Consider the following 24,382-nt stretch of genomic DNA (forward strand, 5'->3'; position numbering starts at 1 on the left):
AAATAAAAGAAAAAAAATGAGAGATATAAAAACTGCAGGCAAAATAAAAATAATGTAAGAAATGTGTCTGGTAAAGACAAAAGTTTAAACACCAGGGAAACATGTCGAACAGAAATATATGGAAAGATGAAGACAATGAAATGGAAAAAATAATTAAATAAAACAAACCAGAGAAGGAAAAAAAAAGAAAAAATTGTGAAAAGAAAATATCTTTTGTGTTTCTGATCGACGCTGAACTAGGATTGAGAAAGAGTGGGCACAAAAAATAGTGGAAGTCACAGCAGAAAGTAGAACCATCACGATTGCAGAGAAAATGGGAAATAAAAGATAAAGCACGTGGTTTAAAATTTAAGAAGCCCTGGGGAAGATATTCAATTCATGGTCACCCATATATCTCACTTAACTGATGCTTTGCCTGTAAACATTGAAAGCCTAATAAATATATGTAATTTAAGGTCCTATACCTGATTGAGGACTCTTCCATCAATCATCTTGGATTCATTCATTCTACAAATCCTCACAGCAGCAGCAGTTGGGAAGGGGGCTGCACTGTGATTTCTAAAGTGCTGTAAACAATAAAAGTACAAAGAGATTTAGGGTTCTATGTACACAGATCATTAAGTTGTGTGTGGTGGTGCAGATAACTCAGGGAGGCACTCCAAATTTTCCCATCCCGCCCACAACGATGCCTGCTGGTTTCAGGGCCGGAAAATTCTGGGCTTTACCTGAGGTGCGGAACGCAATTGGCAGCACTCGCGCAGCCTTGATGCGAGGGCTTCAACTCAGTCAACCTTAAGCTGGTGAGAGATGACACGTAGCACCTTATGCATGTCTGTGCCCAATTTCCATCAACAACAATTTATATCTATATAGAGCCTTTAACAAAATAAATAATCCCAAGGTACTTCAGAGCAGCGTTATTAAGGAGCTTCATGTTTTTTTATCATGTGCTAGTCCTCAATCCCAGCCCCTTCCATCCAAAACATTTGGTTGCTCAGGGCAGTACCTGAAGCACATGACTCACAACTGCCAGAAACCTGGGCATAAAGAAGGTGATGAACAGCTACTGGGGTCACACTTCAACCAGAACTCTGAAAATTGCCACCTCAGAACAAAGTTTGCGTTGCCTGGATACGCCTGGAGCAGTCCTTCATTAATAACCCCAAGAGTCTCCAGATTTGTTGCTTGCTCTGCAATGTTGTCCTGCTAAGGAGGCCACTCTGAGAGTTACTTAGGGGTGAAGAAGTAACGATGCAGTAACAGTCAACAACATGCAGAATAAGAGCAAGTGTCTCTAATGCTGGCAGCTGTCAAAAAATAACGACAGCATATCATTGAGGAATGTTCTAATTGAACCAGTTCTTCCCTGTGCTTGAAGAGTCAGTCTACAGCTGGTGCAGCGAGGGGGAAGGAGAGGCGGGGAAGGAGGAGAACCTCCTTGTTAACTGGCCAGACTTGGTATTAATAGGTCTCAGCTGCAGGTGATCAAGGGGGTCATCCACCCTGACTGTTTGCCCCTCTACAGCGGCTATATTCACGGCTGGGTGGCCCTGGAGAGAAACCATGTGGTGTCCACGGTCCCATCAAAGCCTTCCTTGCCCATTGGGCACCTCAGGAACTGAGATGTCTTATTGACCCTTTTAATCACCTTTTGGTTTAACATTTTAAGTCTCCAATTTGTGACTTGTTTTGGTTTAGGACAGTATCCCTTTCAGGGGCTGCCCTTTTTGCTTTATCCCACAGTTTATTTGCTTGAGTTTAATTGCACTTTTTTCAACAAAAGAGTTGAACAGTCAGTCCAACCAGCAGACACAATCCCTCCAGCTGAGTATCTGCAGTTTTAACACTTGTCTGGCTCGTGCAATCACTTGATGAGACATGGGGCAGGACTTTCCCTGGGAGCTTCGGAACCGGGTTGTCAGGCTCAAATGGGGCTCACACTGTGTGGGGAAGAAATCATAGAAATCATCATATCATAGAAACCCTACAGGGCAGAAGGAGGCCATTCGGCCCATCAAGTCTGCACCGACAACAATACCACCCATTAATTCCTCTAACCAATGCATCCTGGGACACTAAAGACCAATTTAGCATGGCCAATCAACCTAATCCGCACATCTTTGGACTGTGGGAGGAAACCAGAGCACCCAGAGGAAACCCACGCAGACACGGGGAGAACGTGCAGACTCCACACAGACAGTGACCCAAGCCAGGAATCGAACCCAGGTCCCTGGAGCTGTGAGGTAGCAGTGCTAACCACTGTGCTTAAATACATGAATAGGATGGGAATACATGAGTAGGATGGGAATAGAGGGATGCGGTCCCCAGAAGGGTAGGGGGTTCAATTCAAGCCTTGGGGTTACTGTTTGTGTGGAGTTTGCATGTTCTCTCCATATCTGCATGGGTTTCCCCCGCGTGCTGCAGTTTCCTCCCACAGGCCAAAGGTATGCATGGGATTGGCCATGCTAAATTGCCCCTTCGTGTAGGTTAGGGGGATTAGTGGTGTAAATATATGGGGTTACAGGGATTGGGTGGGCCTGGATAAGATGCTCAGTCAGAGAGTCGGTGCAGACTTGATGGGCCAAATGGTCTCCTTCCGTAGGGATTCTAACTCTAGCACATTTGGTGGATTGACTACACTAAATTGCCCCTTAGTGTCATTGGGATTAGCAGGGTAAATACATGAGGTTATGGGGATAGGGCCTGGGTGGGATTGCTGTCGGTGCAGGCTTGATGGGCCAAATGGCCTCTTTCTGCAATGTAGGGATTCTATGCTTCTATAAACCTGTTGGACCGAGTGGCACAGTGGCACAACGATGAGCACTGCCACCTCACAGCACCAGGGACCCGGGTTCAATTCCAGCCTTGGATGACTGTGTGGAGTTTACGTGTTCTCCCCAAGTCTGCGTGGATTTCCTCTGGGTGCTCTGGTTTCCTCCCACAGTCCAAAGGTGTGCAGGTTAGACAGATTAGCCATGATCAATGTGCGGGGTTACGGGGATAGGGTAGAGGAAGTGGGCCGAGGTAGGGTGTTCTTTCCAAGAGTCGGTGCAGACTCAATGGGCCGAATGGGCTCCTTCTGCACTGTAGGGTGTTCTTATGCTGTAAAGCCCAGTATAAATCCGACCCACCCATCTCCACTCAGGTCAAATGAAATGAAATATTTCAAACCAGGCTTGCTCATTAATCCCGAGCCAACGGGATAAAATGTTAGCAATGTTGGAAATGTCATCACTATCATCATTTCTGAAGAAGCAAAGCTAATGGCATTATTAATAATCTATGTGGAGTAACTGGATTTGTAGCTGTTAACACCAGTGCTTTGTTCAGATCAAATGAAAATTAACCCCAGTGGTAAGTGGCCTTGTAACTCAACCACAATTCCAATAAAGGTGTAGCTGTTCTACAAGATCACAATAAATGGTGTCAAGGAAATGACACAATATGAATGCTTGAACCAACACAAGATATTCTTACTTATGCTACAGTCCATTATATATGTTGCAGATGCTATTTATATTGTTGACATACTTGATGTATTGGGACGCATAAGGCAATGATAGCCACATCAATATACTGATTAAGAGATGCTACCTCCCTGTGTAAATGGAGTATTAAAGCAAATGGAGCAAATAGATGTTGATCAACCTGATCTATTTTCATTCCATTTACTTGCTGTAATAGGGTTTTAGTTAAGCTGTGTGCCCACTAATTAAAACCCTGTGATATATGTCTCCATAGATTAGAATTGTTTTCTTATCTTAATGAACTTGCTGTGTTTACTCTCTGGCAGTAGTTAGAGTATGTTTCCTTTGACATTCTTAATCTGCTGTGATTCTAAATTAAGATTGAATGGAGGAGTTGCTTAATTAGCTGTCGCATCAATCAAAGTTGTTCAAATTCGAGACGGAACACAAATCCACTTCCAGCTCAACTGAAGTTGTAGTTTCTTTTCTGTTTTCATGTTTACCCAGGTAACTGGGAATTTACTTTTTATTGATCTGACATTTGTTCAATTCATTTGGAATTAAACAGAATTAAGTTTGCTCGGTTTACTGTTCAAGATCAGGTACAGTGCAACCAAATTGGGTGAAACTTTCTTCACCCCATGTCAAATTTGGACTATTTGCTTTAATTGCAATTTTTAAAGTTTAAAAATATAGTAGGTGCGATCTTACAGGCCTTTCACGCCACACTCCCTCTGCAACAAAGTCGGAGAATTTGGCGGCCAGCCAAATCTTCGTTCACTAAGTGGGATGTAAAAATCCCGCCAGCGTGAACAGCCCGTAACATTCCGGCCACAGTTTTTGACAGTCCTTGTCTCAAACTCTGTTAGCTAGCAACTGACTCCATCCCTCTCCCTGGCAACTGTGAAGCTGAACCAAACTGTTTGCAGCCTTGTTATCCTATCTGACACTGAGAAGAGCTTCCAAAACACATATCCATCCCATGACTAAGATCATGTATTTCTACCTTTGTAATACTGCCCAACTTCAACCCTGATTCAGCACATCCCCTACCAAAACACTCACCCATGATAAATTCTCCTTCAGTGTACCTAAACAGGCGCCGGAGTGTGGCGACTTGGGGATTTTCACAGTAACTTCATTGGAGTGTTAATGTTCGCCTACTTGTGGCTAATAAATAAACTTTGCTTTATTTTACTTTATGAACAAAGAACAAACAAAGAACAAAGAACAATACAGCACAGGAACAGGCTCTTTGGCCCTCCAAGCCCGCGCCGCTCCCTGGTCCAAACTAGACCATTCTTTTGTATCCCTCCATTCCCACTCCGTCCATATGGCTGTCTAGATAAATCTTAAACGTTCCCAGTGTGTCTGCCTCCACCACCTTGCCTGGCAGCGCATTCCAGGCCCCCACCACCCTCTGTGTAAAATATGTCCTTCTGATATCTGTGTTAAACCTCCCCCCCCTTCACCTTGAACCTATGACCCCTCGTGAACGTCACCACCGACCTGGGGAAAAGCTTCCCACCGTTCACCCTATCTATGCCTTTCATAATTTTATACACCTCTATTAAGTCTCCCCTCATCCTCCGTCTTTCCAGGGAGAACAACCCCAGTTTACCCAATCTCTCCTCATAACCAAGCCCCTCCATACCAGGCAACATCCTGGTAAACCTCCTCTGTACTCTCTCCAAAGCCGCCACGTCCATCTGGTAGTGTGGCGACCAGAACTGGACGCAGTATTCCAAATGCGGCCGAACCAACGTTCTATACATCTGCAACATCAGACCCCAACTTTTATACTCTATGCCCCGTCCTATAAAGGCAAGCATGCCATATGCCTTCTTCACCACCTTCTCCACCTGTGACGTCACCTTTTGTTACCAGTAGGCTTGACTCCTAGCCATGTCTTCCACTCTCAACCCTCTGTAAACTTGAGGACATTGAAAAGTTCTATTGCCATGTCCTTCCTCGTATGAAGACCTGTTTTCTTTCGTCACCCTATGTTCACAATATACATTGGCTTGTGGTGAAGCAGCATCTCAATTTTAAAATTCTCATCCTTGTTTTCAAATCCCTCTGTGATCTTGTCCCTCATTATTTCAGTAATTAAGTTCATCCCTACAACCCTTTGAGGTTTCTGCAGCCTCCAGTGCTGGCATCTTTAGCAAGCCCGACTTTAATCACTCCACCATTAGCTGCCCTTCTTCGGATGCTGCCCTTCTTCGGATGCCAGAGCTCTAAGCCCTGAAATTCTATGCCTCAGCCTCTGCCCTTCTTTATTACATTTTGCTCCTTTTTCGACGCTCTTTAAAGCATACAGTTGGGATTCTCTCAAAAACATTCTAAGTCCTCAATTCGCATGAAAATTGGAGTAACTCCCGTTGGTTTTCTTAGCGTGATTTCCAGAATGAATCTCCAACAATCTGTGCATCACAGAGTGCCCTAGCATGATTCAGTCTGAAAATCAGGGGGCAGGGCCTATTCCTGCTCGAGAGGCCGGCAGCGTAGTGCTGAGCGGGCTACTGCGCATGCATCAAATTGTCAACCCCTCATTGCTGACCTCCCAATCACTGGCCAGTTCCATCATTGGCCAACCCCGCAAACCCCCATCACTGGCCTTCCAACCTCCCAACCCCCGATCGCTGGCCTTGCAGAGCCCACCACTGCTCGATTGCTGGCCTCCCGGATCTCCCCAGGCAAGCAAGCCCTGATGTTCCCCTCCCCCTGAACTAGCTAGCCCCGACCTCCCCAACCTCCTCGCCCCCCCCCCCCCCACCTCCCCCCTCCCCCCCCCCCCCCCCCCCAACCCGGATGGCCAGCCACAATCGCCGATCTCCCTCCCTGCATGCAGAATGGCAGCAGAACCCCCCATTCCCACCATTCACCCCCCCATAGGCCCTGCCCTCAAATAGGGGTGAATTGAGATGACCGGTACTCCCTTTAACTACGGACAATATAAAACTCACGAGGCAGATATCTCTGTATAAAGACGTAACACTTATTTAAAACAAAAAAAAACATAACAAGCAGCTGCTCAGAGATCACCAAAATCTGGAATAGAGCAACAGATCCTCTCTGATGAATCTAACATGTACAATCAAAAACAGATCAATTATAGATTTTCTTATCGATCATTCCCGCCTCATATTAGTTTAAAATCAATTACATTCAGTGAACATACATCAATAACAATCTTTGACATTCACCTCAGCCAATTACATTTTACTATCCAGCATAATGATCTCTCATTTGTCCATTTAATCCGGACACTAACTCCTATCTTGACTGAATTCACTTCCCTGTTGCTATATAACTAAAGACGCTCATCATAGAGGTCAAAGTGAACGTTCCCACCCACTCATTGCCAAACTGGATAGACATGTAATAGACACAAGATAGACACACGATATCTATTCTATGTCTAGACAATGAATATCCCTATTCATACCGTTGCAAACTGTGTTCCCTCACCAGAAACTTTCTGATATGAATTCTGCTAACTACCGGGGTTCCCAGGCCTTTGGCTCTGTACTCTTCGCCTTTACCATTATACCTTGCAGTAACTTGCCTTTGGCTGAAATGAATGGTTCATTTAATACTTAAAATACATTTATAACAACAGCATATATGTTTTAAAATCATAATTACTTATTTAATTCTCTTATTGCATCCACATATGTGTCAACTATTTGTTTTATGAGCTTATTAACTTTGTTTCAAGAATCAGTTAAGTCTTTGCTGGTAGTGCTGTCAGGACCTATGTATTATGTCTAAAACCTTATTAGCTGGTTGATAATTTCCCTCTTCACCCCGCTTCCTTTGGCCCCACCTCCTTGAGGTTGCCCAATGCCTAATGGACAGTGCCAAGGTGCCGCTTGCTCATTGCCAGTTTGCTGCTTGGGCAGTGCCAGGGGGGCAGGTTGGCACTGCCAAGCTGGCACTGCCCAAGGGGCAACCCCTCTTCCCCCCGACCTCCTGGGGGGCTGCAATGGCTTCTCTTCACTCCAATGGGGTTGGCCTCCTCGTCCCCATTAGTGGGAAGCAGGAGTAAACCCCGCTGGAGTGAACCACTCCTGGCAGGAAGGAGACACTAGCAGGTCCGCTAATGACTTAGAAATCGTGATTTCCATATTGTAATAAGCTCCGCGCCAATTTCCGGTGCGGAGCTGATTACGTTGGAAATCTTAGGCTGGGAGATGCGCGGAGCCCAGGCATCCAGCAAGAACATAAGAACATAAGAACTTAAGAAATAGGAGCAGGAGTAGACCATCTAGCCCCTCGAGCCTGCCCCGCCATTCAATAAGATCATGGCTGATCTGAAGTGGATCAGTTCCACTTACCCGCCTGATCCCTATAACCCCTAATTCCCTTACCGATCAGGAATCCATCTATCCGTGGTTTAAACATATTCAACGAGGTAGCCTCCACCACTTCAGTGGGCAGAGAATTCCAGAGATTCACCACCCTCTGAGAGAAGAAGTTCCTCCTCAACTCTGTCCTAAACTGACCCCCCTTTATTTTGAGGCTGTGCCCTCTATTTCTAGTTTCCTTTCTAAGTGGAAAGAATCTCTCCATCTCTACCCTATCCAGCCCCTTCATTATCTTATAGGTCTCTATAAGATCCCCCCTCAGCCTTCTAAATTCCAACGATTACAAACCCAATCTGCTCAGTCTCTCCTCATAATCAACACCCCCCATCTCTGGTATCAACCTGGTGAACCTTCTCTGCACTCCCTCCAAGGCCAATATATCGTTCCGCAAATAAGGGGCCCAATACTGCACACAGTATTCCAGCTGCGGCCTCACCAATGCACTGTACAGATGCAGCAAGACATCTCTGCTTTTATATTCTATCCCCCTTGCGATATAGACCAACATCCCATTTGCCTTCTTGATCACCTGTTGCACCTGCAGACTGGGTTTTTGCATCTCATGCACAAGGACCCCCAGGTCCCTCTGCACAGCAGCATGTTGTAATTTCTTTCCATTTCGATAATAATCCAATTTGCTATTATTTCTTCCAAAGTGAATAACCTCGCATTTGTTAACGTTATACTCCATCTGCCAGATCCTCGCCCACTCACTCAGCCTGTCCAAATCTCTCTGCAGACCTTCTACGCCCTCCACATGATTCACTTTTCCACTTATCTTTGTGTCGTCTGCAAACTTTGTTACCCTACACTCAGTCCCCTCCTCCAGATCGTCTATATAAATGGTAAATAGTTGAGGCCCCAGTACCGATCCCTGCGGCACGCCACTAGTTACCATCTGCCAACCAGAAAAGCACCCATTTATTCCGACTCTCTGCTTCCTGTCGGATAGCCAATCCCCAATCCACGCTAACACCCTACCCTCAACTCCGTGTGACCCAATCTTCTTCAGCAACCTTTTGTGAGGCACCTTATCAAACGCCTTTTGGAAATCCAAAAACACCGCATCCACCAGTTCCCCTCCGTCAACCGCACTAGTCACATCTTCATAAAAATCCAACAAGTTCGTCAAGCACGACTTTCCCCTCATGAACCCATGCTGCGTCTGCTTAATCGAACCATTCTTATCCAGATGGCCTGCTATTTGTTCTTTAATGATGGATTCCAGCATTTTCCCAACTACAGACGTTAAGCTAACCGGCCTGTAGTTACCCGCCTTTTGTCTTTTTCCTTTTTTAAACAGAAGCCCGCAAAATGGCCTCCGCTGATATCTCCCGGCCAGCTGCACTGCTCTAACAGTGCAACAGGCTGGGAGAAGCGTCCCAACATCTATGACTAAATTTTTTGGATATCAACCCCAACATCGCCTAATGCAATTCAGTGTCAAATCTTGTTCCATTAACGTACCTGGGAAGCACCTTGGGATGTTTTACTGCTTTAAAAGTGCTGTAAATACAAGAACAGAGGACGCCCGAAAAACTCATCAAGTCTGCTAACATCTATTAGGAGAGAGGCAGAGTTAACGTTTCGAATCCTTTGACTCATCGTCAGAACTGGAGGGAGGGAGAATGTGTTAGTGGTTGGTGGTACATTAAAGTCATAGTAAATATAAGGCATGGCTCAGAAGAGTTTTTAATGAAGTTTTTGAAGGGATGTGACGGAATTATTACAGAAGAAAAAATAAAACACAAACTATTGTTATTGCACAAGTTGGTCAGCATTTGTAAAGAGAAAACACAAGTTATTGTTTCATCGGTCCCTCTGGTATGAAGCCAATAACAAGCAATCGCCAGTTTAAAATTGTCAGTTTGTACGGACAGAGAAATGATGATCAATTTCTGCACATAGCAATTAGGGTGAAGCAGAAACCATTGCATCTTTTAAGGAAATCTAGTTAAACATTTGAAGTAGAAGAACTATCATCAGGAGTAAGCTGGGCAGGAGGATGAAATTTAGATTGTTACCAGCAGAAAGCTTGCATGGACATGTTGGACTGGAAAGCTTCCTGCCATGTTGCGAGCTTTTATTTCTTTGCAGACTAACTTATATATTTTCCCTTGTGAGGTTTTTCATGGAAAAATACATCTTTCATTTAAAATATGTGGCATTTTGGGGTTTTTCAACACTTTAACCGCCCTAGATATTTGACTTGCAGTTTGTGATGCTCCCTAATCTAAATTTGCGCAACCTTTGGTAACATCGGCCGGAACTCTACCACCTTGCCCGCCACGGAATCAGCGCATGTGAGGGTCCGACAACGGAAATCTCCATTGACCTCGGGTGGGAATTTCCAGTCTCGCCAGAGCGAGACCGTAAAATCCCGCCCAGAATGTTTTGTGCAGTGTCTGATTACAATAAGGCTACTGTAACCACTTAGAGGGTGATATCTATTATCTCACTGTGCTAAGCAAACTGAAATATTTATAGGAACAGCGGTGAGAAAATTATTTCTGGAGATTGTAGAATTCCCATTAGAGTTAACTCTTTGAGCTTAATTACACTGTCTGAGGGCAGGCTGTAATATATTCACTCACTTTACTCAGGAGACTCCCATTATTGAGTGGAAGAAATTACTTCCTGAAATTTAAGATTTGAATACATTGAATGATTCATCAAGACCGTCAAGTGATTTGTCAAGACCAACAGACATTGATAGGAGGAGACTCAATGAGAGCAATTTTAATAATCGGGCATTTGACCAGTGTACCACATCCCATCATGCAAAGAGGAGGCTAAGTCCACTGTGAGCATCAGGCCTTGCTAGCATGTTGCCAGCAAGCTTCAGGAGCCAAATGGATGCCTGCTGCAGCTCACCATCTTCAGGTTGGGTAGCCCAGAAGGTCTCCACACTGGCAGGAATATAGCTCTATCGGGAAGCCAGGCATGGCCCAACAAAGATTTGGAAATGTATCCTTTTGGTGCCCCTATTTACAGCATTGCTCTGAAAAGCTGGGCCGAATGAACACAGCAGACATTCTGGCTGGCTGACTGGCAAAATGACGATCTCGGTCCTAAATACTAGAAGGAGCTACTACCTGAAGCAGGCAGGTATTCTAGAGGAAGGTCCCTTCGAGGGTGGCAACATCTGAAATGCTGGCATAAACAAGCAGTAAGCTATTTTCAGGCTCCTGCAGTTCCTTTTGCACCCAATGGTGCAAGTTAAAATCTGTCCCAATATTTCAAATTGATCAAGGCTATTCGCAATTGAAATACTTTTGCTCTTGTTAATATCTAAAATTCTAGTTGTGTCAGTATGAATTATGATATGAACACTTATGAAAATTACATGTATCAATAACATGCATCAGAATTAAAATGAAAAACATGTTGCATTTTGGTCAATTGTTCCGTTTCACAACAATACCAACGCCGACAATTGATTTAGAAAATTAATAGCTACTGCATTTCTCTTTTTTTTTGCCATGTGACTCAATTCAGAGAAAAGCAAATGCTCCGGAGGGCATAATTCTGTATAGATTAAGCACACAAAGCCAATGAGGCCATTACTTTGCATAATGCAATGATTTTGTTCAATCTTTTTCAGGTCTATCATCATTCTTACACTGCATCATATGCTGTTTACGACATACATACCAGGTCAGTGAGTTATCTTGTTGTGAAGTTATTTCAAAAGGTTTCAATTTTCTCTCTGGTTTGTAGAAATTTAATCAGATATTAAGGATTTTAAATGCAGGCAAAAATTCAATTTTGTGATGGTAATATACAGATTGAATGCTTTTAAGATTGCCCGTGTGACATTAATTTTTTTCAAAACCTTCTGACCATTTGCCCCTCGCCTTTCATTATTCTATTGTTGCTGTTCTCCACCCTGTCCTGCACCAATCAAGAATTGTTGGGAAGAAGAGTAAGAACCATTAGATTTCTTTAAGTTTATTTAGTAGTGTCACAAGTAGGCTTACATTAACACTGCAATGAAGTTACAGTGAAAATCCCCTAGTCACAGTGGCAGGCACTGCTGCCTCACGGTGCCAGGGAACCAAGTTTGATTCCCGGCTTGGGTCACTGTCTGTGCAGAGTCTGCACGTTCTCCTCGTGTCTGCGTAGGTTTTCTCAGGGAGCTCTAGCTTCTTCCCACAGTCCGTAAGACGTGCTGGTTAGGCGCATTGGCCATGCTACATTCTCCCTCAGTGAACCCGAACAGGCGCCCGAGTGTGGCAACTAGGAGATTTTCACAGGAACTTTATTGCAGTGTTAACGTAAGCCTACTTGTGACACTAATAAATAAACTTAAAGCTAGTCGCCACACTCTGGTGCCTGTTTGGGTACACCGAGGGAGAATTTGGCATGGCCAATGCACCTACCCAACACGTCTTTTGGACTGTGGGAGGAAACCAGAGCACCCGGAGGAAACCCACACAGACACGGGGAAAACGTGCAGACTCCGCACAGACAGTGATCCAAGCCGGGGATCAAACCTGGGTCACTGGCTCTGCGAGGCAGCAGTGCTAAACACTGTGCCACAGTATTACTTCTAACGGAAGGTAAAGTATCAAGTATTCATCAATCCGTGCCGCAAGCCAGTGAAAAAGCTTTGTAAAGGGGCATGTAACAAATAGACTGCCTTGCTTGCACCTTTGATTTTGGAATATAATGTTGCACTAAATCATAAAGAATAAACTGACTTTCATCAAAAATCTTCTCATTTTATTAGAAATTATGTTTGAGTGGCAGTGAATATAACTAAACTAATTGTAGCTTGTTTACCCATAAATTTTGGTCCAACTCGGTCAGATTGGTCCTTTAAGAACACACATGCACCTGCATGCAGGAAGGGGAAAAAAATGTCTCTCTGTGCATCAGAAAATGCATTTCTCCACCATTGTAACAGGTGTCAAGCAAACATGGCAAGTCTATTTTTTAATTTGTTTCACAAGGACCCCATTCTATCCAGAGGCGTCTTATTCTGAAGCAGTTAATCTTGGAAGTTAGCCTTAAGATAGTGAATTATTCATCCAATTTCGGGATCTAATAGGCAGGCAATGGCTAGATTTATAGTGGTGAGACACCTGGACAATCTGTGTTACTTTTATAATGAGAATCATGAATCACAGAAGCCTATGTAGGCTCTCTGACAAAACTATCCACATCTCCTGTCCCTATTAATTTTATTTTTCAAATATATATTGGCGTCTCTTTTAGAATCATTTATGGATGCTGCAGTTACCAATGTTTCTGATGAAATAGCCATTCCATGTCCTATCATCCCTCTGCATCGCAAAACATTCTGCTAAATTCTTTCTTCATTATTATGGATGATCTTACATCTATGACCTGTACTTAACAAGTCATTTCCCTCTATTTAACTTATGGAATCCCTTTATTATGTTTAACATTACTGAAATGTAATATTTGGTAATGAAATTACTCCAATGGAGCATGGTTGGGAGTGCACAAAGAGATGAGGGTCATCAGTATGGAGTAGGTTTCTGGTGGGAAAACTGCCCCAGCAAATTAATTTCCCACCAACTGGGCAACTGTAGGAGGTCTTTGTTTCCGCCTTCCTGTCCATGAGTTGCACAAAACTTCTTTCAGACCTGCACATCAGGAAGCCGCAATGACTTGTTAGAAGAGGACTACGGATTATCGTGGAGACAGTGATAGAGTTGGGCCATCTGCTACAAACTACTGCGCAAATATCCCTCAGCCATAGCACTACAGCTTTAGTGGCAATCAAGGTCATAACTGGCCTCAGTCCTGGGTCCTCAAGGGTTCTGACAACAGATTCAGTAAATCAGTAATGCAAAGTCTTATTATGCAAATAGAACACAGAACATAGGACAGTTCAGAACAGGAACAGCCCTTCAGCCCACGATATTGTCCTGAACATGACGCCAAATTAAGGTAATCCCTTCTGCCTGCTCTTGGTCCATATCCCTCTATTCCTTGCATATTCCTTGCTTATCTAAACACCCCTTAAATGTCCCTATTGTATCTGCCTCCATCACCACCCCTAGCAGTGCATTCCAGACACTTACCACTCTCTGTGTGGAAAACCTGCCCCTCACATCTCCTTTGAACTTTTGCCCTCTCACCTTAAGTGTATGCCCCCTAGTATTAGATATTTTAACTCTGGGAAAAAGGTTCTGACTGACAACCCTATCTATGCCTCTCATAATTTTATAGACTTCTATCAGGTCTCCCCTCAGCCTCCGCCGCTCCAGAGAAATCAATCCTAGTTTATCCAGCCTCTCCTTATAGCTGATACAATCTAATCCAGGCAGCACCCTGATAAACTTCTTCTGCACCCACTCCAAAGCCTCCACATCCTTCCTGTAGTGTGGGGTCCAGAATTGAACGCACTACTTTAAATGCGGCCTAACCAAAGATTTATAAAGCTGCAACATGGCTTCCTGACTCTTGTAATCAATGCCCCGGCAAATAAAAGCAAGCATGTCATATGTCTTTTTTACCACCCTATCTGCTTGTGTGGCCACTTTCAGGGAGCTATGGATTTGAAACCCCAAGATCCCTCTGTACGTCAGTGCTGTTCAGGGTCCTGCCATTAACTGTATACTTAACCTTAACATTTGATCTCCCAAAGTGCAACACCTCACTGACACTTTGCCCACCAGGGCAAATGTTTTAGGGAAAAATTACAGCAGACTGACCATAACAATGCAGTTCTTAAAAGTCCAAAGCATTATTGATGGTGCAAGAATGGTGTTCTGGATTCTGAGACATACGACCACAAGAGCGCGCACAAAACTAATATCCAGGTGATCCAAGATCAGCAACATACAGGCTGATGCCCATTTCCAGGCAACAGTTACAAATCATTTATTTTCAGGCAACCCTCCTTGCATGGATTATTTGAAAGAGAAGGCAAACTTCAAAGACATTGGCAGGTATAGAAAAAGGCTGTTCCATGGATCCTGGAACAAAACTGAAATTATCATAGAATCCACGGTGCAAAAGGAGACCATTCGGCCCATCGAGTCTGCACCGACAACAATTCCACCCAAGTCCCATCCCCGTAACCCTATATATTTACCCTCCTAATTCCCCTGACACGAAGGGGCAATTTATCATGGCCAATCAACCGAACCTGCACATCTTTGGATTGTGGGAGGAAACCGGAGCACCCAGAGGAAACCCACGTAGACACAGGGAGAATGTGCAAACTCCGCACAGACAGTGACCCCAGCCAGGAATCGAACCCAGGTCCCTGGCACTGTGAGGCAGCAGTGCTAACCACTGTGCCACCGTGCCGCCCATTAGGTTCAATGGTGCCATGCATTTTAATGGATAATTGTAGAACAGATTATGAGTATCTACAAACCGCATTCAGGGACACTTACACTACTGTCCCACAAGGGACAGAAAAATAATTGTTGTCTGCTGTATACTTCACAACTTTGCCATTTGAAAATGCCTAACTCTAGCCTGTATGGTAAGACCACACTGCTATTAAGCTTTAAGACGTTGCTTCAAAAAAGCTATGGAGCCAGATATTTACCTGTATAGTTGCCCTTATCTCACAAAAAGACTTGTCAATATGTGAACTGGCCTTGTAGCAAATCAAAAATATTGCCTATATTGTCCTCTGCACTAATTAAGTTACAATTAAAGTTCATTCTTGCATCTGCACTAACATTATTCCACATAAACTTTTAGAAACTCTTCACTTCAATTTGAAACAAAATGCAATTAATTTATTTCCCCAAGCATTGTTAGTTGCTGTGTGGTCAATGTTTTTTACTCTTGTGCTTCCCCATATGGACAATTATGTTTCTTTCAGAGTCTATTTTAATGATCCTTTTGGGTATTTCTCCAGAGGAAGGAATAAATGACACAGCATGCTTATGTGACCCTCTTGTGATTGAGGTGGTTTTCCACTTCACATAGAAACTTATAAAATTCTAACAGGATTAGACAGGGTGGATTCAGAAAGAATGTTCCCATTTGAAAATGCCTAACTCTAGCCTGTATGGTAAGACCACACTGCTATTAAGCTTTAAGACGTTGCTTCAAAAATGGTGGGGGAGTCCGGAACCAGGGGTCATAGTTTGAGGATAAGGGGTAAACCTTTTAGGACTGAGGTGAGAAGAAATTTCTTCACCCAGGGAGTAGTGAATCTGTGGAATTCACTACCACAGAAAGTAGTCGAGGTCAAAACATTGTGTGATTGCAAGAATAAACTAAATATAGATCTTTGGTTAAAGGGATCAAGGGATATAGGGGGAAGGTGGAATCAGGATATTGAATTTGATGATCAGCCATGATCATAGTGAATGGTGGAGCAACCTCAAAGGGCCGAATAGCCTACTCCTGCTTCTATTTTCTATGTTTCCATGTGCTAGATCTTGAAATGGCTGTACCACTGATTGTCTAGTCCCTCTCGCTTTCTAATACATTTCTTAACATTTGACAAGGTTTTTAATGGGTTGAATGTGACATCACCCTGAGAGACAACAACCTTGTCCATTTACTCCAGCCAAGCTGGCAGAGAGAAAAAAAAATCATCTCTGTCAAAATGGTAGAACAACATTGAGGAATGAAAGGTGTTTTTTATGAAGACTTATTAAGACCAAATTTGGGTGAATCAAAAAAAAGCAACTTTCTTTTCAGGGAGTTTACATTCCACGATATTCATATTATATCTGAATGCAAAGTTAATTCAAAATTCTTACTAAGCACAATTGTTTTCTATTCTCAAAGGATAAAAACTCAGAACATTTTACTGATGTGCTATTATTTTGCAACGAATGCAAATTTTATTGAGTTCCTGGTTTCCTGTTAGAAATAGCATTTTCAGTTGATGATGGCAGAATTTGATTCAACTCCATTTTCTCAAAAGCTATGCAAAATCCACTAATGTTTTTTTTTTCAATTTTCTGTTTACTTAAGGGAGGTGAGGGAACTGAATCCCCCAGAGGTGGCGAATTCTATATTACAATATGCAGCGTGGGGCATAGCAGGACAGCAGCTGGTAAGGGCGACTTTAACATTTGCACGTAGTTGTGTCTTTTTTCAGGAGTGTGGAGGCAAAGATTGAGGGTTATCTCACTTTGCTCATTTACAAACAGCACAGGCAAATTGTGCTTGACTTAAAAACAGCATTATTGGAATCTGTGAGTAAACCCATGCAAACTCTGAAAGTGAGAATACTGTGCCTTCCCCAATAAGATCTGACTCTAAATTAAGGCCAGACTGAATAAATGGCAATGTTTTCTCACTCACTGAGCTCTTATGTGAAATTAGTTTGAGCAGACTTAACGCATCCCATCATAACTCATCAAAAGAGATAATAAATTGGCTCTTGTAAACTAATTTACCAATTTAATTCATTGAGACATTGTGGAAATTGAAAATGTCCCATTGCTACAACATGGGTAGTCTCGTGAGGTTTGTATGAAACTATAATGCTGAGATGACCTTGAGGTCTTTAGTTTATACCTGATCTGTGCTCTGTTTGATGGTGCCTAATGCTTACTGAGTGGCAAGAATAGGAAAAGATATACAAAAAGTGAATAAAATCAGTTCTACAAAAATCAACTCATCTCCACGTTTGTGTCAGTTACTAATCTTTTAGTTGTACAATCATTCAGAAGTGAGTATTTTATATATTCAAAAATGTTACATTATGAAAAGAAATTGTGGGCCTGAATTTTTTGCCTGTTGGGTGGGTGTACTTGGAAGACCCGGAAGCGGGTGCAAAACATACTCCTGGACACAATCGGCCCCAATTGGCTGGCTAATGAATGGGCAGCCAGCAGGAAACAGAGATTGGTTAAGGCTCAACACTACCAGGGAGGACGGGAAGAATGTGGGCACTGAGAAAGGGGATGGTACATGTTGGCGCTTCTCATTTGCCCCCTCCTGGAGAAAGCCACTGCGAAGCTGTCTCAGGGAGCTGCAGACCTGTAAAATAATAAACTGCAATGGAAAAACCGAGTAAAGAGTGTCTAGAAGCACATTCAAACACTAACCTCAGTCCCCACACACCTTTTTATAATTTTATTTCAGCCCTGAGAGTTCATTCCACCCTGGATTGAGGTTGCAGCTAAAGCATAAAGGCCACCTGGCCAATGAGCTCAGCCAATACCTGTAAAAGCAGACAGTCCATATAAAATTGCATTCAATGGGCACCTTAATGGATTTAATTTCCTGTTTGATTATTGGGGGCCACATTTCTGACTCTGGCGTATGCTCACCGACTGAAATATTGTGCGAGTGCTTGATGATGTCGCGTCACATGCCTGATGGAATCCCTACAGTGCAGAAGGAGGCCATTTGGCCCATCAAATCTGTACCGACTCTCTGACAGATTATTTTACCCAGGCCCTATGCCCTTAACCCCATATATTTACCTTACTAATCTCCCTAACTTGCACATCTTGGGACACTAATGGGCAATTTAGCATGGCCAGTCAATCTAACCTGCACATCTTTGGACTGTGGGAGGAAACCAGAGGAAACCCACACAGACACGGGAAGAACATGCAAACTCTACACAGTCGCCTGAGGTTGGAATTGAACCTGGGTCCCTGGTGCTGTGAGGCAGTAGTGCTAACCACTGTGCCGCCCCACAGTTTTCTCGCACAATTTCACACGCTTCAATGTCGTACCCAAGCAGCATAAAATTCTGGCTGTGGTATTTGTAACCCATGAAACATTGTCATGTATATCAATAATAACACTTCAGACAATCAGTTATCCTTGAATTGGCAATACATTTAGAACTCACTATGTTTTATTTAATTGTCCAGCCATGCTACCCAAATAAATTCAAGCTGACAAAATCAGATTAGATGCTTTTGATTGCACATACATTACATTGGTCAGCTGAATGATGATTCCTTATTCTGCAGCTGCCGGACAACAGTTGGCTGAACTGTGAGATTAATGTTATGTTTCACAAGTCTCCGGAGTGGGTTTGTTCCATTTATTAAAATAGTGGGTTGACAAGAGTGGTAACTTGTCATAACTGCTATACATCAATGTATTGTATGTAACTGTTTAAAACCTTTGGAATCAAAGGTGGAAGAAGCTGAATTTAGACTTGCCCTTAAAAATGTGTCATATCCATTTTTCACGTGCTTTCTTTAGCTCACTCAACACTATTTGTACCATCACATCAGCTTTTGGATAGTGTCCTCTAGCCAGCACTTAGAATCCCTACAGCGCAGAAGGAGGCCATTCGGCCCATTGAGTCTGCACCGACCACAATCCCACCCAGGCCCTATTCCCGTAACCCCACATATTTACCCTGCTAATCCCCTGACACTAGGGTCAATTTAGCTTAGCCAATCAACCAACCCGCACATCTTTGGACTGTGGGAAGAAACAGGAGCACTCGGAGGAAACCCACGCAGACACGGGGAGAATGTGCAAACTCCACACAGACAGTGACCCGAGACTGGAATTGAACCCGGGTTCCTGGCACTGTGAGGCAGCAGTGCTAACCACTGTGCCACCATGCCACCCCACTGTGCCAACGGACTTCATTGCTATTAGATCTCACAGCGTTTGAGTTGATCATCAAGATGCAAAAGTTTGAAAATCTGCCATTACCAAGGGTTTGAGGGTATTTTCCTCTTTACTGTGCTGAAGTTGGAGAATAGGAAAGTGCCGAGGACCTGAGCATAAAAATCAAGGTTGACTCCAGTGCAATACCGAGGGAATGTTTCGGTGACTTTGATGCTGTAGGACATAACCTTCTACCCTTGACAGGTTACTTTGCTGTTCTGATATGATAATTTTGAGAATTAATGAAGCAACAGCCAAGATCCAACTTAAACACTAATGTCTTTACTAGCTTTGGAAGGAACGGCAGTTAACAGTACAATTAGCAATACGCCTGTTAGTCACAAAATACATTGCAAGGTGTTATACATGTCCTCACACTTTGGATGGTCACTTGCCGCTGATCATATTCTTTGGCACTGACTAGAATGCATGGCTGCATTGCCAAATCAGTCATTACAATGATTTGTTGACCCTTCTTTCCAAAGTGGGCAGAATATTTTGTTGACAGCTCTGTCCTGTCCTCTCACAATTTATCTTAAGCTGTGTTTGTCCTATGAAGCACTTAATTCTTTGTTCAAACTACATATTAGAGTCCACCATATATCTGATTTAAACTTCCTTCAGTAATTCCATCGCACTTGAACGCTGCAGATGTCTTTATGTTATCAGCAATTTCCATGATAATTAGGGTCCCTCAAATTACTGCCTTCTTACACGTTGTTGCTTGGTGAATTTAAAAAAAAAGATACCAGGAAGCACAGAAAAACACATATAGCTGAATCACTTTGTATTTCAAAAGAAGACAAACCTTGACATCATTACTCAATGTCAGATTGTGCTTCTTTCAAAACAACCTGAATTTTTTATTCTTTTGTGGTATGTGGGTGTTGCTGGCTAGACCAGCATTTATTACCCATGTCTAATTGCCCTTGAGAAGGTGATGGTGAGCTGCCTTTGTGAACTGCCGCAGTCCCTGAGGTGTAGGCACACCCACACTGCTATAAGGGATGGAGTTCCAGGATTTTGACCCAGTAACATTGAAGGAACGGCGATATACTTCAAGGCCAGAATATTGAGTGACTTGGATGGGAACTTCGAGGTGATGGTGTTTCCAGATATCTGCTGCCCTTATCCTTCTGGATGGCAGTGGTCATGAGTTTGGAAGGTACTGCCTAAGGAGCGTTGGTGAGTTCCGACCGTGCATCTTATAGATGGTGTACACTGCTGCTATTGTTCACTAGTGGTGCCGAGAGTGAATGTTTGTGGATGGAGTACCAATCAAGTGGACTACTTTCTCCTGGATGATGTCAATATTCTTGAATGTTGTTGGAGCTGCACTCGTCCAGGCAAGTGGAGAAAATTCCATCATACTCCAAACTTGTGCCTTGTAGGTGGGGTCAGGCTTTGGGCAGTCGGAAGTTGAGTTACTCAGAACAAAATTTCCAGCCTCTGACCTGCTCTTGTAGCCATAGTGTTTATATGGCGAGCCCAGTTCAGATTCTGGTAAATAGTAACTCCCATGATGTTGCTAATGGTGTTTAAGCAATTGTAATGCCATGAAATAGGGAGATAGTTAAATTCTCTTTAGTTGGAGAAGGTCACTGCCTGGCATCTGTGATGCAATATTAATTTGCCACTTATCAGCCCAAGCCTGAATGTTATCCAAGGTCTTGCTGCATATAGATGAACTGTTTCAAGACCTTGACATTTTCCCAGTTCCTTGGACCCTCCTTGAAGATGAAAATCTAACTCAAAAAATTTTCATCCAAGTTCTAACTTGGCATCAAAGTGAAACATAGCTTTGTTTATTGGTTTCAAACTGTTGGGATGGAATTTTATGGCCTCGCTCGTCCCAAAACCATAAAATCCCACCCAAGGTCAATGGACCTTTCCATGGTCCGTCCCTTGCCCGCTCCGATTCCCGTGGCAGGCGGGACGGTAACATTCCAGCCTTTATGCCTCATGCTAAACATTCCCCAGCCTCCAAAATGTTGAATTTGTTTGTCTGTGAAAAAAAAGTAGTCTGCGGTTTTTAATAGGCTACTTTAGTCTGCAAAGCCTTTTGGTCTTTGGAATGTATGCTGGTAAGATTCAGTCAGTTTCTGCATGCCTGCCTACAGCAAACAGCATTCTGTATTCCATTGAAACTATCAATGCTCCTCTTGTACTGAACCGTTTTTGCAAATCTCAACCACAAATTTCATTTAAAGTACAATTAGGTTAGTCAAAAATATTACAGCTCCATACAATACCATCTATCGGATGAGACATTAAACAGAGGCGCCATCTACTGTTTCAGACAGATTCCCAGTGACCTGACCAATATTGATTCCTCAATAAATAGCATGGAAGAGATTATCTGGTCATTGCCATTTTTCTGTTTTGGGAGCTTGTGAGCAAATTAGCTGTCCCATTTCCTACCTTATTATAGACACCGCTGGTGGCAGCTTCTGTTCTCGAGTCTAAGTCGGGTGGCGGGCAGGAAAGTCAGTATGATTCCCACTGGGCAGCAGGATGGCTGAACACCTGCGATCTTCTGCTGTTTAGCTTATTAATTATGCATCCATGAGGAGCTCAGCGAATCTCGTGGTGGGGTGGGCAGGAAGTTGTCAGCGCCATGGCTACCTCATGAGGCCCAAGGCCCTTCTTCAAATTTAAAAGGCGCTTGATCAGCCATTCACTCAAGGCAGGCAAGGAGCTCCTCCAGAGTCCTTGCTGGGGTATTTTGCACTGGAGAAAGTATCGCATAAAGATAAGGCTGAAACACCTGCAACCAGAGGTGCCGAGTAGATGATCCATCTTGGCCTCTTCTGGAAGTTCCCAGCATCACAGATGTCAGTCTTCAGCCAATTTGATTCGCTCCACATCATCAACACTGTCATCAACAGTGCTATCAAGCAGCACCTGCTCAGCAATAACCTGCTCAGTGACGCCCAGTTTGGGTTTTCGCCAGGGTCACTCAGCTCTTGACCTCATTACAGCCTCGGTTCAAACATGGACGAAAGAGCTGAATTCCAGAGGTGAGGTGAGAGTGACAGCCCTTGACATCAAGGCTGCATTTGACCGAGTGTGGCATGAAGGAGCCCTAGCGAAACTGGAAGCAATGGGAGGCAAATTCTCCACTGGTTGGAGTCATATCTGGTACATAGGAAGATGGTTGTGGTTGTGGAGGGCCAGTTATCTCAGCTCCACAATATGTCTATAGGAGTCCCTCAGGGTAGTGTCCTAGGCCCAACAATCTTCAGCTGCTTCATCAATGACCTTCCCTCCATCATAAGTTCAGAAGTGGGGATGTTCGCCGATGATTGCACAATGTTCAGCACCATTCACGACTCCTCAGATGCTGAAGCAGTCCATGTTCAAATGCAACAAGATCTGGACAATATCCAAGCTTGGGTTGACAAGTGGCAAAACAACATTCACGCCACACAAATGCCAGGCAATGACCATCACCAATAAAAGACCCTCTAACCACCACCCTTTAACATTCAGTGGTGTAACCATTACTGAATCCCCCACTGTCAACATCCTTGGGGTTACCATTGACCAGAAACTCAACTGGACTCACCACATAAACACAGTGGTTACAAGAGCAGGTCAGAGGCTAGGAATACTGTGGCGAGTAACTCACCTCCTGACTCCCCAGAGCCTATCCACCATCTACAAGGCACAAGTCAGGTTTGTGATGGAATACTCCCCACTTGCCTGGATGGGTGCAGCTCCAACAACACTCAAGAAGCTTGACACCATCCAGGACAAAGCAGCCCACTTGATTGGCACCACATCTACAATCATTCAATCCCTCCACCACCGACGCTCAGTCGTAGCAGTGTGTACTATCTACAAGATGCACTGCAGCAATTCACCAAAGATCTTTAGACAGCACCTTCCAAACCCACAACCACGTCCATCTAGAAGGACAAGGGCAGCAGATACATGGGAACACCACCACCTGCAAGTTCCCCTCCAAGCCACTCACCATCCTGACTTGGAAATATATCACCATTCCTTCGCAGTCAAAATCCTGGAATTCCCTCCCTAATGGCATTGAGAGTCAACCCACAGAACATGGACAGCAGCGATTCAAGAAGGCAGCTCACCACCACTTTCTCAAGGGCAACTAGAGGTGGGCAATAAATGTTGGCCAGCCAGCGATGCCCATGTCCCACGAAAAGAATTAAAAAACCATGATATCAAGAAACAGTTGAAGGCCCTGGATACAGTAAAAGCTATGCACCCTATTCCAGCAATACTTCTGCTTCAGAATTTGTTGTGCCCCAAGCCAAGCTGTTCAAATACAGCTACAACACTGGCATCTACCCAGCAATGTGGAAAATCTGCCCAGATATGTCCTGTACACAAACAGCAGAACAAATCCAACCCAACCCAATTACTGTCCCATCAGTCTACCCTCAAGTACCAGTGAAGTGATGGCGGGGTCATCGATCACATATCAAGCAGCACTAAATTAGCATTAACCTGCTCACTGATGCTCAGTTTGGGTTCTGCCAGGGTCACCTGGCCCGTGACCACATTAAAGCCTTGGTTCAAGTATCTACAAAATAGCTGAATGTCAGAGGTGAGGCGAGAATGATTGACCTTGATGACAAGCCAGTATTTGACCGAGGTTGGCATCAAAGAGCCCTAACAAAACTGGAGTCAGTGGGAATCAGGGGAAAAACCTCTGCTGGTCCTTGTGCATGAGACGCAAAAGCCCAGTCTGCAGGTACAACAGGTGATCAAGAAGGCAAATGGGATGTTGGCCTATATCGCGAGGGGGATAGAATATAAAAGCAGGGATGTCTTGATGCACCTGTACAGGGCATTGGTGAGGCCGCAGCTGGAATACTGTGTGCAGTATTGGTCCCCTTATATGAGGAAGGATATATTGGCATTGGAGGGAGTGCAGAGAAGGTTCACCAGGTTGATACCGGAGATGAGGGGTTTGGATTATGAGGAGAGGCTGAGGAGATTGGGTTTGTACTCGTTGGA

At 43.8% G+C, this 24,382-nt stretch overlaps 1 protein-coding gene across 1 annotated transcript in view; it reads left to right on the forward strand.

Moving 5' to 3' along the window:
• The window catches only part of dpp10 (dipeptidyl peptidase like 10), an 837,745-nt gene that overhangs the window by 638,022 nt on the left and 175,341 nt on the right, over positions 1-24,382 (forward strand). Inside the window, exons 6-7 of the mRNA XM_078229163.1 lie at positions 11,445-11,497; positions 16,769-16,850. Coding sequence (XP_078085289.1) covers positions 11,445-11,497; positions 16,769-16,850 — 135 coding nt within the window. The remainder of the gene's footprint in view (positions 1-11,444; positions 11,498-16,768; positions 16,851-24,382) is intronic.

This window comes from Mustelus asterias, chromosome 14 (assembly GCF_964213995.1).
Source record: "Mustelus asterias chromosome 14, sMusAst1.hap1.1, whole genome shotgun sequence".
NCBI lineage: Eukaryota > Metazoa > Chordata > Chondrichthyes > Carcharhiniformes > Triakidae > Mustelus > Mustelus asterias.